This window comes from Hipposideros armiger, unplaced genomic scaffold (assembly GCF_001890085.2).
Source record: "Hipposideros armiger isolate ML-2016 unplaced genomic scaffold, ASM189008v1 scaffold_74, whole genome shotgun sequence".
In the NCBI taxonomy this organism is placed as follows: Eukaryota; Metazoa; Chordata; class Mammalia; order Chiroptera; family Hipposideridae; genus Hipposideros; species Hipposideros armiger.
In genome coordinates, this window is record NW_017731424.1 from 215,005 (window position 1) to 233,260 (window position 18,256).

The 18,256-nt window shown below is 40.5% G+C and overlaps 1 protein-coding gene across 5 annotated transcripts in view; it reads right to left on the bottom strand.

Annotated features, from left to right (window-relative positions):
- Window positions 1-766: 766 nt before the first annotated feature.
- Window positions 767-18,256, bottom strand: part of SHTN1 (shootin 1) — a 95,665-nt gene continuing 78,175 nt past the window's right edge. For 2 of the 5 annotated variants that reach the window (XM_019642976.1, XM_019642978.1), the window contains 3 exons: window positions 16,389-16,581; window positions 5,143-5,265; window positions 767-2,536 (listed from right to left, as the gene is read on the bottom strand). In XM_019642976.1, the coding sequence (XP_019498521.1) occupies window positions 2,317-2,536; window positions 5,143-5,265; window positions 16,389-16,581 (536 nt within the window). In that variant the 3' untranslated portion in view covers window positions 767-2,316. Of the gene's footprint in view, window positions 2,537-5,142; window positions 5,266-16,388; window positions 16,582-18,256 lie in introns of those variants that run through there. The other 3 variants (XM_019642977.1, XM_019642980.1, XM_019642981.1) reach the window with 3 other exon arrangements.

An 18,256-nucleotide genomic window follows, 5' to 3' on the forward strand; every position in this document is an offset into this window, starting at 1 on the left:
GATAACAAAAGATGAATACAAGTCACATTTGACTTCTGCAATTACAAGAGGTGCTCAAAGTGGTTCCCGTCAGCGTCCAGACACTTCTGATTACGACGAACTCCTGCTTGAGCATAGATAACATCTCTTAAAATGTGTATACATTTTCTTGGCACCCCCGGTAGTATAAGTAGGGTGTCTATAATTTTTTTGTGCAAATAGCTGAGAATGTACCTTGAAGATACACACTCTAGTCCTCCTGTGTCTCCCCATCCCAGACCAACGGCTTGCAGACAATGGTACTCCAGCAGGGGCAAAACTTCCTAAAAACTGATGTGAAAGGGAAAAATTGTACACAGAAAAAGATAAGATCCTACATCAACTACCTTTCTATCAAATTAACTTTAAATATTTTCTGATCGTGGTGAAGGAAAGTCAGCCACTTAGGAAAAGCAAGCGCACTTCTAAAATACCAGGTGCTAACTGTCGCTTGGCCTGGCTAACACATCTCACCAAATGGTTCACTTCTTACCTGGAAATGAGGGTGCTTTTATAACCGCAATATTCTGTTGATGTGTGTGGTAAGACTTGGACTAAAACTATCTTCATATTCCTAAATGTGTACGACACACACCCGCAGACTGATGAGAGAGAACGTGGAATAAAATTCCTCAAAATAAGCCGTTTTATGAATTATTAAAAGTTACTGAAGATATCAACTCACATCATTTTCTTATTCAAGGATGTCAAGTTGGAGCAGCTAAACCAAAAATAACCACAACTGACCTTTAATGGGAAACTGGGTGCTTTTTAATAAGTGTGGTGAAGAGAGTTCAAATCACAGCATAACAGAACTTAAGTGAATTAATGCAGTTTGTAGTTTGTATATCATATAGCAGTATTATTCAATTAGGGAAGATTACAGTTGAAAAACATTACATTTTCATTCCCCAGGAGTAAACTGAGAAGGAACTGTAAAATCATCACTGGAAGGACATGGAAACAGTCAAGCACAACAAACCTACAGAAAGATAATTATCTCCAAATATAGGAAGTACGTTTACCTGCCTACCCACCTCTTCAGGCCTATGCTTAGCATACGTGCAAAAATAAAATACAATACAAATACTGCAATTATTACTATCATTTCCTTTTGCCCTTAGGTAAGAAACACCTGACAACTACATGCTGAGCCATGCTAACAAAACCAAACCTTTCACTTTCTTTAATAGTAAAATTATCATTACTGAATCATTGTCATAAAAAAAAAGTATTCAAGTACATTACCACTTATTTTAAATAAACACCAATTTTGAAACAATCAACTTTGAAAAGCTGCATAAGCTTTTTAAAAAAATCCCTGATTACATCTCTATTTATTCACTGTGGTAGGCTGAAACATTGTATTTCTAGAGACTGACTACCACTTAATTTCTTTTAAAAAAGAAACAAAAAAAACCTGTGTAACATAGAACAGTAGTGAAGTAATAAAATTGTGTGCTTGTCGCTGATCTTCACAGTACATAAGAACTGTGATAAAATATGGTACTTGTGCCACATTACTACATGAGAAAACACAATTAACTCAGAGCACAGAGCACATGGTTTACCAATACTCTATTTAACTCAAGGGCTGCACTTTCACCTCAATTCTGCATTGAGGCCACTGGAGCATTTCTACCCAAGTCCTTGGGAGGCTTTGGACATGATCGATAGCATGTATTTTTCATCCCACAGTTAACAGTGTGTGTAATTAACATTGACTATGCGACTACCAGTTTGATGCCTCCAGCTCCTGAATTTTAAGTTTATCTCAGTATATCCTAGGAAGGAATGTGTATGCCATGGTGCCTCACAATTTCCATGCTACTACAGTCTCTCCATCAACAGAGGCTCAGATGCAAAAAAAAAAAAAAAAGCAGCTTATTTGGGGGCTTTTTAAATCACCTTAAGTTGGTCAGGTCTGTCTATCCAATTACCCACAGCGCTGTCAACATTCAGCATTGCATTTGAATAGTGGTATGCACATGACCTAAAAAAGACATCAACATCTGACTTTTTTGTAGCTTTCTAAAAGAAGTCACACGTCATACAGTAATTAGAAAAAAATCTTATCCTATAAAGATAAAAAAACAACACTATATTGAATGTATTTTGCTCAACAGCTTACTTATGTTTATAGGTGAACTACTTATTACAAAAACAACACCAGAAAAGAGACTGTAATCTGAACACGGCGACAAGAGTGGAATGTCTGTAGCCCTTGCCAATACACCAAAAGGAATCATGTGCTTACTGACAGGGATTTCTACACGTGTCCACCTTCTGGCTTATGGGTCAGCAGTTGGAGCTGTCTGTGTCTCTTTTCTCAATACTGTCTTCTTTGTTTTCTGGTTTAATTTTGCCTTCGTCTTCCTTGTGTTGAGTTGGACCTTTTTCAGCAACCTGGTCTTTGGTTTGGGGTTCATGTGTGGAAACAGGATCTAAAACTACGACTGGTTCAGCGTGCTTTTCACTGCCAACATACCGGCTCCTCCATCTTGGGTTACTGGGAGGCCTAGGGAAGGAACAGTTAAATAATAATAATAATAATAATAATAATAATAATCATAATAATAAATCAGAGAGAGAAAATATTTGTCTTTCATAATCCTGGATTCAGACGATCAAAAAAACCCCAGAATGTTCTAAATCTAATCAACATGCACAAAATGGTCTTTGAGATGCCAGCCATTAGAAAAAAAAGAGATATTAGATTACATATGAAGAACACAAGACCAGAAGAAAGAAGGCAGCAAAAGTCTGAGCAATTAACTAGAGAAATGTTAAAAAGCCAAATGCACCTACCTGCTTAATTACATGCTCGTCTCAGGAAGCGCAAAGCTTATGGACACGTGCATACCGCCCACCGCCTGTCCAGCTCTCACGTAGCTGGGAGGAGCCAGCTAACCCTCCCCCATATGCCCCTGGGGACATCTGGTTGCAGATTAGCTCTGAGGAGACTGCAGGGATGAGGGAGGTAAATCACCCCAGCACTGATGGAAACCTGACAGACGTGTCAGCTGCTGCCATTACTGACAAGGAGGAATCTGCTCAGACCTGGGGGAGGGCAAGGGGGGGACACGGGCAGTTGGAGAACCCAGGGAATAAGCTAAAACGCTAAGTCACCATAAACTTTTTCTAAAATGAAGAATTGTGTTTCTTGGGAAATTTCTTACTGAATTTCAGAAACAACTTCTTTTTTCCACAGAGATTTCCTCTTTTCTCTTCTGATGCAAGAAGCTACTGCTTTTCAAGCTGAGCGGGTGACAATTTCCTTATGGAAAGAGGTGTCCAGAAACACTCTACTCTTGCCACATGTCAGGAAATCAGGCAGGGGACACCACCCCGTTCTCTCTCACAAGTCAAGGCCAGAAGCCACCATCTGAAGGCCTTGGGCGGCTGGCCTGGTGCCTGAAGGTTGAGGGGTATGTGGTGGACAAGGCAGGGGCTACTCAGACTTAGCTGGTCTTCTTGGCAAACGATAGGATGTTAACCATGAAACAGCATACCCTGTCCCACCTCCGGCTGTCAGGACATGGACTGGTGAACTGCTGGCCAGGCTGTGCCCACTGCTCTGCCAGCCCCTCACCAGGAGCTGATTTCCACGACCCCCTGAGTCCAGGAGCAGGTCAGATCTGCTGGGGAGGCATTCTCTTACCACTCAAAACCTCTCCCTGGTTGGGCTTACCACAGTTATAAGTATTGTGCAATCAGCTGTTTAATGTCTATCTCTCCAAATAAAACGTAAGCAGTTTACATGAAACAGACTGTTCAGCTTTGCTCACAGTTACATCCTAGCTAGCACCTAGCACAGACCCATTTGTAGACTAAACAAATGAGCAGATACAAATGAACTGTGTGAAAGGCGCAGAATGAATGGTCAGAAACCAAGGCTTTGGTGTGAGTAGGTCTGGAGGTCTCTCCTACCCAACAAAAACAACAAAAACGATCCACTCTTGAGAGAAAGCAGCCTGCATGGTCCAGCCACAGGTACAAAAACCCTTAAAGCCAATGACCAGTTTTTGTCTTTTCTGACCATTGCTATGGAGTTTATCCAAACACTTAAAAAGCCCTCCATCTGGTTATCCGGCTATACCAGCTGTGACGTGCTCATCATCATTAAGTGACTAACACAGAACTCTGCCTTCCTTGGAGGTGCTCAAAGCAGAGATGCCCACGAGCCTCAGAGGAAAGCTATGCTGTAGCGAGGGCAGATTCCTCCATATCTGCCTCGATTTGGCAACGTCCTTGTCATTAGAAAACATCAAGACACTCTTCATCTACCTTCGCCGAGGACCCACTTGTCAGGGTGTCTGTTACTAGACTTTGGGAATCAGAATGGGCTGTAGTTTTCCCAGTGATCCCCGGTTTGGCTTTCTCTGACCCAAGCAACGCCTGAAAGGCTGTATCTGCTAGGGCATGGTCAGAGAAGCAGAACTACCATGCGTGGTATCAGGGATTTATTACAGGATCAGACCATGGGCAACGGAGGGAGCTGGTTAGGCAGTCCATGTAGGTCTGTGGCCTCTAAGTCTGACGCTGGGCCTCAAGTCAGCAGTTCTGGCAGCTGAAAAGGAGGATGGATGAAAAGTGACAAGGGACTGAGGGCAAACCAGCGCTGCGGCTGTCTCTCACAATCTCCAATCCAGATGATGCAGATGACCCGCTGGATAAGCTGGGGAGGCCTTTCCACGTGGAACGGCAGATGCACCTGGTCCAGGATTTGGAGAAGCTGGAGGAGAAGATGGGAAGCTAGAGAAACAGTGGGCCAGCTGCTGGCACGTGCCAATTAGGGGATAATGGGCATGAATTGTTAACAGCGCCTGCCCTACTGGGACCTTCAGAGCGTCACTTCTGTCTTCTAAATCTCATGCAAATTTCTCTTGGTGTCAACCTGAATCCGGGAGCAAATGGGCAAGGAGGTTCTATGAAATGAAGTTCCAGCCAAGCTAGGTTGTTACAGTCGAAGCCACAGCGAAGCCTATATGTCAAGTCGCCAGTCTGGCTCCAGTATCTTAGGTCTGAGCCCACCGTTCTGTAAGCCAGCCAATCTGCTCTAAGCACATGCAAAGGAGTTTTCATCTCATTCTAGGTGAAGAAAGTCCATCGACCCATACTGACCTTGATCTAGCATGGATGTTTTCATGACCGTGTGTGTCTGCAGGTGAAGGGGTGGTGACACATCCTACAAAAGCTTTCTTCATCAGCTGGAGGCTGAATACTTCCCAGGAAGTGCTCTCAGGGCTGCCCAACAGCAACAAATGGGTGTTGATTGAACTGAAAACTCAGAAACCTTGTATTGTCAGGCTGAAATTGTCCTGGAATTGTCTCAGTGCAAAGACTTGTTCCTCTTTCTTGAAGTGAGCCTCTCAACTGCAGATTAATCTATTATTAAGTCACCTGCAGGCTACAATTTGAGAACTCCTTTGTTGATTATCACTAAACTTGGCACCGTGGGCAATTTCTCTGCATCTACGCATTGAGAGTCAGAGTAACACGTTTCTCAAGGTTAATGACCCCTGACTTGGAATCCAAATGGGTTAAAGGCAAAATGGGACTATGGCAAGCATCTAGTCCAATCTGTCCTCCTACTGAAGAGGTAAGTGACATCTGGAGAGGGGAACAGCCTGGCCCAAAATTACACAGCGCATCAGGTGCAGGCCCAGGACAAGAACCAGGAGTTCTTAGCTCCACAGTCCTGCTTCCACAGCACGGAGCTATTTTACCAAAGGCATCTTCTCCTGAACCGTAACGATGCTACCGGCTAATTCTGGCATGTTGTCTGACTTCTTTCTGAATCCGTTTTCGGCTGCATCTTTCAGATGTGTAAATATAAAAGGCCAACCCTTCAAGCTATCCTTGATTTCTTTTTCCTTTGTGACTTGTAGCTCCCCCTGAGATCATTCGGTTCATTCCTGGTTCCCTTGGGGAGCTGCCCAGGGCTCCTTCTGGAATCAGGGGACTTCTAGGTCTCATTCCAGCTCCATTCCCATCTTATGGGAAGAGCCAGAGAACCCCATCAGTGATGGTGCCAAGAGCCTAGGCTCTTGCTCTAGGCACCTGTGGTGGCAGGTTCTACAAGTTTCTTCCCCAAGGTAAAAATCCCAGGCATTCAAATGCAGCAGCCCAACAGGACCTGCAGTGTACTATTATTCTGTTCACGTTTTCTGCTTCCATTCTTCATCTAAGGGCAATGACCACAAATAAGGAATTAAAATTCAGTACTTGAGAAAAGTGTGGCAGACATTCTCCTGATATGCTGCAAAATCTCCAAGTAAAACTTACATTTTACAGGTGAGATCAGGTAAAACTAAAATCATGGGATATTCAGGTTGACAGGGATCTATGATCCCTTTTCATTTGTCAGATGTAAACACCAAAGAATAGCGAGTGAAATGCTTTGTCCAAGGGCACACACTTGTACACAGCAGATACAGGACTAAAACTGGAGGGTCTTGATTTCCCATCCAGTATTCTTTTTCTGACCACACCATACTGGTAGCCATTTATGATCCATTCAGAGAGATATTTTCACGGGTCATTTTAGATTGTTTTCTCAAGAGCTATTTCAAGACAAAAAGAAAAACCAAAAAGCTAAACGAAAGCCAGGAGGCAAAATACCAACCTATGTCACTCTATGAAGCCTGACACCCAAGCACAACTTGGGTGCCCTTTTAGGAAGCAGCTAATTTTCCCCAACTGCAAGAGAGCCGGAGTGTGGGGCTTGGATTGGTGGGGCCACTTGCTGGTAAAAGGAAAGACTCCAAACTGTTCTGGTCCCACAAGAATCAAAACACTGCACACAGTATTACCAAAGCTGAACTTTAGAAAGAACTCAGTGGTTTCTCAGACTGTGTTACGGGAGATGAAAGCGTAGCATTCTAATTTTTAAAAAGCACATCATTGTTTGCATTCAATGAAATTCCTTTCAAAAATCAACTTTCCACGTTCCAATTATATTCCACAACATTCTAGCTAACATTTCGGCTGCAATTCCAATTAACTAATGCCCCAAAGAGCCCTAATAGACATGGTTCTGAGCTCAATTGAATACAATCAAAGCTCACGAAATGAAGGGAGGAAATGCTTATTTCATGCAAATCCTGCATATCACTCAAGCTTAATTTTACTGATAATATAAAGGTGGGACATTTTGAATATTACAGTGAATGAAACTTTTAAGCCGTAAGAGTTATTTTATAAAATGCTACCTCTGAAAAGCTGATTGCCAAACAGTATAAAAATGGTTTGAGGCATAAATGCCAAGTTCATTTCTATTTCACTTCTGAGGTAACTATCTTTCAAATCGCAACAGCTGGACTATTTAACACAATCTGGTGAATCAAAATATAGTTCTTCTCTGGTCTCACAGTGGGACGCCTGCATTAGTCTGTGGCAGCCATCCAACAAATGACGCACAGCCGGACGGTCTGAACTCTGTTTCATTTACAATAAAATGGATAAAGCTGCAATCATATTTACCACCTTCAAGGACAGAAAACGGAAAGATTTATATTTGTCTTTATAAAGTAGTTTCCTGGGAAAACTCCAAAGAGGAAGTCAGTTTTATATTTTCCCTTGTGTAAAATAAGAAGTCTTACTTTTTTTGTTGTTTTTTTCCCCAAGCCCTTTATACGGTTACTACAGCAGCGAGTAGTATTACACTAGTGGCATTACAGCAGACGTAGTTTTTATGGTTTCTCTCAGACACCCTATGTTTCAGGAGATTTTAATACACTTGTCCCAAAATTTCCAAAAGTACAGTTTCAAACATAAAATAACACTTCCTCTATTATTACCGATTCTGATATTTTTCACTATACTAAAGGTAGAACAAAGCTCATTTCTTTTGGTTTGTGTACTCTTTAAAACTCCATTTTAGCTCAAAGACTAGTCTGTCAATTTGGGTCAGCTTCTCGTTGAGGGAAAAATAGATACCATTTTAAATTATGAAGAAAAAAATAACGTTGTGAAACAACATAACATCGCCATGGTCGAAAATCTGACATCGGCCTCTAGGCGCTGATTTGCCTTCAAGGCTAAGGAGACTCCCTTTCTAACAGAGGTGACAATGGCTGGGCACGGGCCTCCGTGTCCACACTCAGCCACATTTCCTTTAGTGGAGTAGCTGCAGCACAGGCATCGCTGGACAAGGGTTACCTCGCTGACCACGGGCACGCTATGAAGCCTCATCCAGCTCTTTTATTCTTCTAGTGTAAGCTGGACTGTGGACATTTACAGATTCCAAAATACACTGGCCCACAGAGGCTCGGGAATCTGGACCGTGCTCACAAGCAAACTCAACACTGACACAGCGTGAACTAAGGCTGATTTTAGCTCAAAGATTCTGAAAGTACGCGATACTTTTGGGGGCTACTTTTAAAGCTTTCTGTAATTGTGCACGACTTTAAGTCACCGTGGAAAATCCATTCCAATCCCAATTATTAAAAGTGAATGTTATTTAAAAGAAATAGTTTAAGAGACATAAAGTCTGCCACAAAATTCACCCTATTCGTATAACACTGGCTCCTCACGAAAGCTGCCATGCACAAAATGCTCAACATTTTCATTCTAAGTTTTCCAAACAATGTGTTTAAATTTGTAAAAGTTTTTCTTTACATGTACTATATTATACACTTTAAACGCTCTTTTAAGATGGGAAGTCACACAGAATTCAGTGTGCTCTTTTTCATATAGTTATGACAAAGTATATTTCAAAGAAATGTGTTTATGAGATTTCAGAAGTTTGGTCAATTTATCCTTAAGTCTGAAATTGCAGTTAAGGTGTTGTCGGCTACTTCTATTTGAATGAATTAAGAAAAAAAATCTCCCCTCTAGTCCACTATACACAAATAAAAGGAAACACAGATACTGCAGAGTCCTGGAAGATGTTTTTTTAAAAAAGACTGCAAAGCACCAAAAGCAATTCGGCTCTCTAGGCGAAGTGCTGTACTTTAGGCTGCAAATCACAGGTCTTTGCAACTGGAGGCAAATGTTCGAAGGCAATTAATTCTTTGAGAGAACTGAGAAATTACTCAGCAGCGTTTTTACAGTCATTTTGAGATTTACTCAACAGAATTTTAACCTGAGGTGTAACACAGCCTCCACAATTAATGTGGGAGGAAGCTGCTGTCTGTACAGAAACTCCAAACACTTGTAAGACTAAACTGACAGGCAGATCTTCCGGGCGAGCCACAGGATAACTCCTTGGGGGGTAGGAAAAAAGACTAAGTGAGGGGATCTCAACTTCCAGAACATCCAGTTGTTCTGCTAATTTTGTTGTTGAAACTTAATGGCCCATGTACAGGCGCACAAGGAGAACCATTGTCATCAGGCTTTGCCCAGCCGAGCTGTTTCCTGCAGCGTCAGTACACAATTCAGCAGTACTAAGATTACAGTGGAGGGCAGAGCAAATCCTTTAATTGTGTAAGAGCGTCAGATTAAGCAGTAACTTCCAGGCCGTTCATTTCTGCTAGCAAGTAGTGTCGTCTCGGAAACAAATGTTTACTAAGTACAGGGAAAGGGAAGGTGCCTTCCTTTCTCCCCTACACACACACACACACACACACACACACACACACACGAAAGGGGAGAAAGGAGGCGAGGAGGAAATGGCGGAGGTGGAATAAGAAAAAAAAGAAAACATACCCTTTCCACCAGGGGGGACTAACGGAACTCCTCTATTTTCCACTTGAACAAAATGTTGACCCAAACCTCTCTTCAAGAATAGTTACATGACCAACCAAGTTAATTTCCAGCTGTGATCAATATTTGAGAGAATAATTGAAGCTAAGTTTCCCTAAAAGTTAAGAATCTCAATTTCTATTTGGTAAGAATTCAAAGGCTCAGGTTCTCTAGCTCCAATCCAAAAGAGCCGTGCTTTGCAAGTTCATTTTTCTACATTAATTTCACACTGAAACTAATGAAATAAAAATGAAGAGACCAGTTAGAGGTCAAACAGTGATAAAATCAATTTTACTTTTAATTCAAAACCTGAAAAGAAATTCGGTTTCTTTCTTTTACAGAAATGTTTGATCACACTAAGAAATACCTAAAATTTTTATCAACTACCCTTTGGTATTCAGTTACAGCTCAAACAAGATGAGCTCTTACAAAAATAAACCTGGTAGGGCCAAAAGTCACATGGATTTAGATACCATAGATCAAGAAAATTAAATGCAAATTAAAATTTAAAAAACGGTTTCATTGGAAATGAGCATTTTTCTATTGAAACTGAAGTCCTGTAATTGCTACAAGGGCTTTTGTTTTTTTAAATTCTTTCAGGGCACCATGTGACCTGTTTTGACCTCCCAAACAAAAAAAGGTAAACTGCTGCCTGTCTGGTGGTTACAAAGGAAATTTAAAAGAGCTGGATAAAGCTTCGAGTTTTGGGGAGATGGGAAGGGAAGGGAAGGGAAGAATAAGTCAGAGATATGTTAACTGGAAGAGTCTCTGGCAATTGTAGCTTAAAAGCATCTTTGAGAATGACCAAGAGATGAGGACACAGCCATGAAATCACTGCAGATCACACCGATTACAATGGAACCTGAGTTCACTTTCAAATGGGCTCCCCCTTTGGAAGCGAAGTTTTAGAAAAGAACTGTAACTAGATGAAATGAAAAATCATCTTTGAGGTTGACTGCCTTGTTTACTTACTTGTACCTGTCAGGAGAATAGTCACCTTCCTGAAAATAATTATTAGAAAAAGTGAGCCTGGGTGAATAAAGCCAAGTAGGGATGAGTAAGGCCACTTCTAGATGAGGCTGTTCAGAGACAAAAAAGCAAGATGACAAGACCATACAATTCTCGTGGGTGTCTGCCCAACTGTGACGGCAGGACTCTTTTGAGAACTGCTCACTTCTTTCTCTACATCGTAGGCCCACTTGTCCTGCCTCTCTTTGTAACAGAGATGTCCTAAAACTTGATGACAAATGGGCACCTAAGCACAAACTAAAGGAGCGAGCCGGTAATTGACCAAAGATGGAGTTGTCTCAAAGGGGCACAGAATAAAGTGGCACAACAAACAAATTTATTTTTGGCAGTAGAATGTATGAAACGGCTGGATTCACAGTGAGTCACCTTCATATTACCATATTATATTACCATTTAGTTAAGTACCTTTCTAATCCAATGGTTAGAGTCGAGTATTTTCTAGGTATCTGATTTCTGGGAATAAACTATTCAACACGTTTGAAAGGTCAATAAATAAAAAACGTGTTAAATGAAATTTATGACAAAGACTCAAGTAGCTTAGGCTGGTATTCCAATAGGGTAATTTCCAAAGTTTATTTCTGAAGCATGTTCCTTTATTGGACATTTGACATGAAAAACATGAAAATCATGTCTTTCCAAGTGCTCTTTAAGTGTTCTTGCTAATTCGGATTGGCTCTCACTTTCAGAGTTGTTTTACTGGCTAACATTTTCTTCCCTTAGCAAGAGATATTTTAATTGCTTAGGTTAGCCTTAAGGAGAGGAGGGAGAAAGGAAGGGATGACACTATGACTATATGGGGTCACAGGAGCAGGATGTGAGTGTCACAGGGCTAATGGAGCAATTGCACAATCATTCTATAGAAGAAACCTTCTATTCCTCCAGCTTTTAATACACTCAGTGCTGTATGCTATAGTTCAAAAGCATGGGCTTTGGAGACAGAATGACCCAACTATCGATTTAGGAATAGAATTTGGGGCAAATTGTTTACCTCTCTGAGCCTCTGTTTTCTCATCTGTAAAATGGAGATATAGCCATTCTGCACATTTGGAAGAATTAAAATAATAAATGAAAGCACCTGGCCTTAATAAATGTTAGTGAAATACAGTAAAAACAACAAAGCATCACTGCAGCCAATTACAAAATCCTGAACCCCCAAACTGGAAGCTGGTTCCGTTAACTATAGCCGCCATCTATAATCAACACATATGTACTTTACCTACAGCAACACAAGCACATTTCCTCTTGGATGAATAGTATTAAAATATGGATATATATTAATATATATTGATGAAAAGTAATAGAAGTTAACTGAAACATAAGGGAAAACACAAACAGTGGAATGTTGTAGGCTTTAACCTCCCCCCCCCCCGCCAAAAAAAAAAAATTGTGTTCCCAGTTTACTTCACAGATATCAATGAGGAACATCAGACTTCCACAACTAACATGTTTCGGGGACCTCACAGAGGATGAAAATGGAAGACGGCTTTACCCAGGCCTAGGTATACCACATTTTCTTACTTATTGCTCAGCTTACATTTGTTGGTGAAATATTCCTTTCCTAGTTACCCATTAATCAATGCCCCCAAATGTGTACATTTGAAACGAGTCAACCAGATGGGCGTGACTGTTTGCAAGGTTCTTTCCTGTCCATGCAGTTGGGAGGCGTGTCAAGTGTCTGTGTCACATAAGAAAAAAATATATCTGCAACGGTGGCAAACTCATGGCTGACTGCAGAGATCTGGTTCTGGAAAGAACCCAACGTGCTTGCCGCCCTGTCCATATACGCAAAGACAACGGTTTCAAAAACTGATCACGCTGTTTCCTTGTTACTCCCTCCAGTCTGCAGACTTTGTTTCACTGGTGAAAATACAAATGATTCGTGTTTTTCTGACCCTGTGTGACACTCAGCCTGTTTTGCAGGTACTGTAGCTGTCAGAAAGTAATAAAACAGTTTTGTTTTTTTTAATTCTATAATTTGGCATTTTCCCTATTTTATATTAACCATCCCACCCATTGAGATTAGCTTGAATCAATGAGTCTTACTATATTGTAACACAGTCATTTACTCTAGATCAAAAGGAAAGAGCACAGAAGCAGAAATCAAGTTTATACTGTTCATTTGCTTGGCCAGCTCTTTACTCCTCATAGCATAAAGGGAGATTATGAGTGTAATTCCTAGCCAGAATTAATGAAATTCAAATCCACTGTTAGATTTAAGATATTATTACTAGATAGTATCTACTTATGAGAAATAATTAACAGGACACAAGTATTTCTAAAGCTATTATTAAAACAGAAATAGAAACAATTAGGCTTCTCCAAGTCCTGATTATCTTTTTCTCTCTTTTTCTTCCAGAAAACACCGTGCTTTGCTCAGGCTGGGACAAAAATGTTAATTTTAATTAATCCTTGTAATTAAGTATTAAAAGTGTCTCTTGCCTTCTTTTAAGTCCTTAGGAAATAAATCCATATACTGTATGTATCTCTAGCTCTATAATTTATCAGACAGGAGTTACACAATTATTTGGAATACACACATATGTTAATTTTCAGAATTTCTTAAAAGAAAAAAAATTTCCAGGAATAGCTTGATGTCATTTAATTTTCTGCTTAAGTGAAGCTCTTATGCAGAAAACATCTTTGTTTCTACTCTTACTTTAAAGCCATTCTTAGTAGGTAAGCACACTGTCCAGTCCACCTGAGGCCAACCAAGTGAGAATGGCTGCGTTTTCCGGGTATTCTGTTGTCTCTGATAACTTTATCTTGTGTAGGTACAAAGACGCAGAAGATATGCAAGACTGAGCTGAACGCAAATAACTCCTGGGCATTTAAAAAAATGTTTAAAAAAACAGATACACCAACCAAACAACAAACAAAAATATCATTCAGCTTTTGGCTGTTGAATAATGGGGGAATGCTGGTTAAATGAACATTCCATTTAATTGATATTCTGCTGTTGATACTAAAAATGTACACGTTCATTCATTGATTCAACGAGTATTTACCGAGAGCCTCCATAAGGCAGGAATTCTTCCCAGTGTTTTGACATATACCTGGGAACAGATCAGGCAAAAAAAAAATCCCTACCCTCATGGAACTTACATTCTAACAGTGAAAGAGAGAAAATAAGCCGTAAATGTTAGAAGATCACTGCTAGAAGGAAAAATGGAGTCGATTAAGGGGGAATCAATGTTTAGAGGAAGATGAGTTATGATTTTAAATAGGATGCTCAGGGTAGGCCTCACGGAAAAGATAACATTTAGCAAAGAAATGATGGAGGTGAGATACTAAGTCATGTCGCTACTGGGAGAGAGCATTCTAGGCAGAGGGGACAGCAAAAGCAAAGGGCAAAGGTGGTACCTGGTCAGAGAGGCCAAAGTGGGGCGAGGAGTAGAGGGTAAGAGTGGTGGGGACTGGTGTGTGCGCGCGCACGTGTGTGATAACGTACTCGTATGAACTAGAGCTGACTATGACTGACATCCCCCCCCTTGACCTTGATTCCCTGTCAAGGGCTGACAGTGACACTCACCTGAAACATATGGCGGTGACGCCACATATCCAAATAAAGATGCCATTACCAGAGTGCAAAGACAGTTTTAAAAAGCAAAGGAAACATTTCACTTTTTCACGGATCGGACTTCCAAGTGCTCTGACAGTTCAGGTCTATGGGGTGCGACCATGTGGGTTGACGCTATTTACGGTTTGTACAACAGAGTGAACGTGTTGGTCAGAGGCAGCCAGAAACGGCCCTGCAAATAACCCTTTCTCATTCCTGGCAGCTAGGCCAGTTTCAAGGACTCCTGATAAATCATGAGTTTTCACTTCCTTTCCTCATTAAAAAGCCAGGTTTAAACATCAGTGAGGTGTGCCTGTGTGGGAAGTGAATAATCACCATGTACCTGCACAAAAAATACGTGGATTCATTTGGATAGTCTAAATGTACTAAAGGATCCGATTTTTTTCAGAAAGGTGCGCTTCTTTGCTAAATGACTTTCCATATGAAAATGCATGGCTTGAGTTATTTCAGCGGAAGAATGTTGAGAAGTGAATGATCAAGCATTGGGTTACAAAGTTTAAAAGTTAATACAGCGGCAGAGAGTATTTGTATTAGTGCTTTAAGTAGATAAATTAAATTGAAATGTGTCTCTTAAGCAGTCATTGAACAAGCAAGATGAGAAATAAATTGAGCTCACATAGGCCTTTATGGCATCTAACAACTGTGTCTGTCAACATGCAGATCCTTTTCACTGTCAATTCAACACACACTTTGCAGACCTTGGGCCTGCAATTATTTCATTTCCTTTCTTGGGAATGTAATTTCCACTTACTTTTAGAGAATAAAAGGCAGACAAAAGGAGGAAGGAGTCGCAGTATTTTCTGATTAAGATTATCTGTGTAAAATGGTAAAGAAAAAAAAAATCTATACACCCACACTGAAGCATTTCTCAGAAACTAACTTGTCTCAGCCAAATTGCTTTTGTGTCTGGATATTGGTTCAAATGTAGCCAGATTGTTGATGTCAAATTAGGTGCTAAACAAATTTAATAGGAAAGATGAAGAATGAATATAGATCATCTTTCTGTGAGAATGTTCAAATGACTGTAGTCAAAAGAAAGGAAACACAGGACTGCAGGAGAAAAACGTGCTCTTAAATACAATGAAATTAGATAAAATGGTAAATCAGCAAAGAAGGTCATTCATTCCAAAAGAGTAGGGGGAAAAAAAAGTTAATAGTACCAATGAGAGAAAACAAGAGTGGAAGGAAATACCACTTGGCAAAAATAGATCTAAATTGAATTTCAAGTTCATTTGTCCAGGCTTCACCTTTTAAACTAAGACAGGTAGAACGACAAAAAAAAAAAAAAAAAAAGGTTCTTTCTCTCCTGATAGAACAGGAAATCAGAGATTTAATGAACTGTGATTACAATATTCAGCTGTTCTCATTTGTCTCACCTCTTCGTTTTCTCTAAGCGACAAACCCCCTGACATCCTGGCAAAGGAACTGAAGTAAAACTAGACTAATTTCAAAAAGAGCTTGCCATTGTTATAAGACAAACTGATCTTCTACCCGATCTGTTGGGGAACACATTCAACAGCAAGATGAACTCTGTGACAAAGTGCCACTTTCAAGCAAGTCTATACCGATAACTCTTTACATAGTATGTTTTCATCCTCAGAACACAGCAATAATAAGGCATCTCTTTCACAGAGGACCAGAAGATAAGGCTGTAAAAATGTACTCTTCAAAGTACGTTTGAGGATCTAGTGCTTCTGAAAGACCTAGTATCTTCTTCAGCAGCTCATGAACCATTAAGAGGGATGATGTAAGCATTTAATCTAGAAAGAATGATGAAGTGTCTTCTGATGCTCAATAAGCATCACCCAGGTCAATTTTTTGTGTGCAGAAGAAGATCCTGATTACCAAACCAGTTTAGGGGCAGGAATTCTCTATACACATTACCTGCTTTGGATGAGAATAAGACCTCTAAGGTAGGAGCCTGGAATCAAAAGTTGGCTCGTCAAAGGAAGACAGAAGAGAATTTACTGGCTAACCACATCGAAATCTTGCTAGAGAGAAATAAAGCAAAGCAACACACGAGTTAGTTATCACAGATTCTTCTACGCACTATTTAGTAAAGAGCATCATTACTTACTGAAATGTAACCTTGGAACGTGTGCATCCTTCCAATTTACACGGCCCTTCACCTGGCTCAGGAGTTGGGGGGGACGGGCTGTTGAATTCTGCCTCCAGAGTTTTCTTGTTCAAGGCTCTTTTTGTTACACTGGATACAGAACCCAACACGGGCATGGATTTGGACTCTGAGGTGGCTAATATCCCGCTTGGACCTTGAAACCAAACACATACCTCAAGTTTAATCATTCTGTGTGATGCTGGTTAATATGGTACTGAACAACAGATTAGCTGAAAAATCCCTCAGGAAGTGGAAAGGCCAAGTTTTGTTAAAATTTCAAGAGCGTGCTGAAAAAAATGTGCCTATTAGAAAATGGGCTCTGCTTTGGTGGTACGACTGCTTTTCAAAGCACCAGGGCCACGCTGAGAAATTGTGTACAGACCTTTAAGAAACTACAAAACCCCAGGTCATGGTTCCCTCACTGACCAGAGTCCTTAGAAATACTGGAATTGTGAAAGCTCTTTTCTTCTCACCGAGTATGGCTTTCTGACAGCCCTACTTGAACCATTTGGCCTCTCAAGAGTTAATGCCTCCAAAAACTCTGCCCTGCATTTCAAGCAGAAAATGGAATGATGTCAAAGGCTCTTTTCAAAAGGCGCATGAATGTTTCTGGAGCATTACACAGCTTTTATGAACATTTTCATTTTAATGTGATTGAGAAGTGCGTTTATTTCCTGGTAATATACAGACACGGGATTATAAAAATTAAGTGGCAAAGAGTTTGGCTGTTTACCTCTTGGACGTCTCTGCTCTTTGGGACAGGATTAAAAAACTGCACTAGGGCTTGTTAATGAAATTATTGGCGTAGTAATCCAAAAATTCTAGGCACTGAAGTTAAGTTCCATCCTGACTTATTTTCTATCTTTAGTTAGAAAGATACTACCCTAGGCAGTTGTTTGTTTGTTTTCAAAGCACGATTCTAGTATGTCTTTCTTGAAACTTCAGAAGGAATCCTCCTAAAGAGATTTACGAAATAAGTCACAAATGTACAAATAAAATGCGAACTCCTAAAAACAAAGCCAGAGGACAACACTGAAAGGTGCCAGTAACGTGAGTCTCTTGATCCTTAAGAAAGGTCGGACCATCTCCTAAAACAAAAGGTGCTATCAGCAGCTATTATCCAAAGTGCTAGCTAATCCCTGATTATCCATTTTAAGCGCTGGAATTTTATTCTTACGTTCGTGTATAAGTGTGTCTGATGTATTGCAAGAGTACAACACACCAGCTCCAAAAATGAAGTTCTAATTTGAAAAACCTACCTACGAGGACCTGGAAACTTATTTAGCCATTCTGCTGTGGTATCTCCTTCAGCCTTACCTCCATGTGGGAGAGACAGGGCCCTCTGACCTAGTCGACAGCCTCACCTCACAAAGCATCAGTGTGCCTCTTCCTCATTTATTTCATCTTTGCCGTCTGTGCAGACACCTTTGTGATATTGCTGACTAGTCTGGTTCAAACGCCCTTTCCCTCTAACTTACGTGAAGCCTCATCCCACAAGGGGATGTGGGAATAAAGAGAAAAGGGCAGAATAGATCAATAAAGTTCCTGAAAATACAAATACAAAGTTGAATTCAAGAATTGCTACAAAGCAGCTCCATCCTGCCCTTGGGTCATTGTTGACTACAGCACTAGACAGCTTTCAACAATCTGTCCTTGTAGGAAAGCAAAACCCGTTTCTGAACACCCCGCCTGCTGCTTGTTCTGCCTCTGAAGCCAACAAACAAGGAGGGCGAGGGGTTGAGCTGAGCCAGAGCTCTTATTTTTCTTACACGCAAAAAGGAACTTTTAAAAAATGCATAATGTTTAAGGTTATTATTACTATTATTATT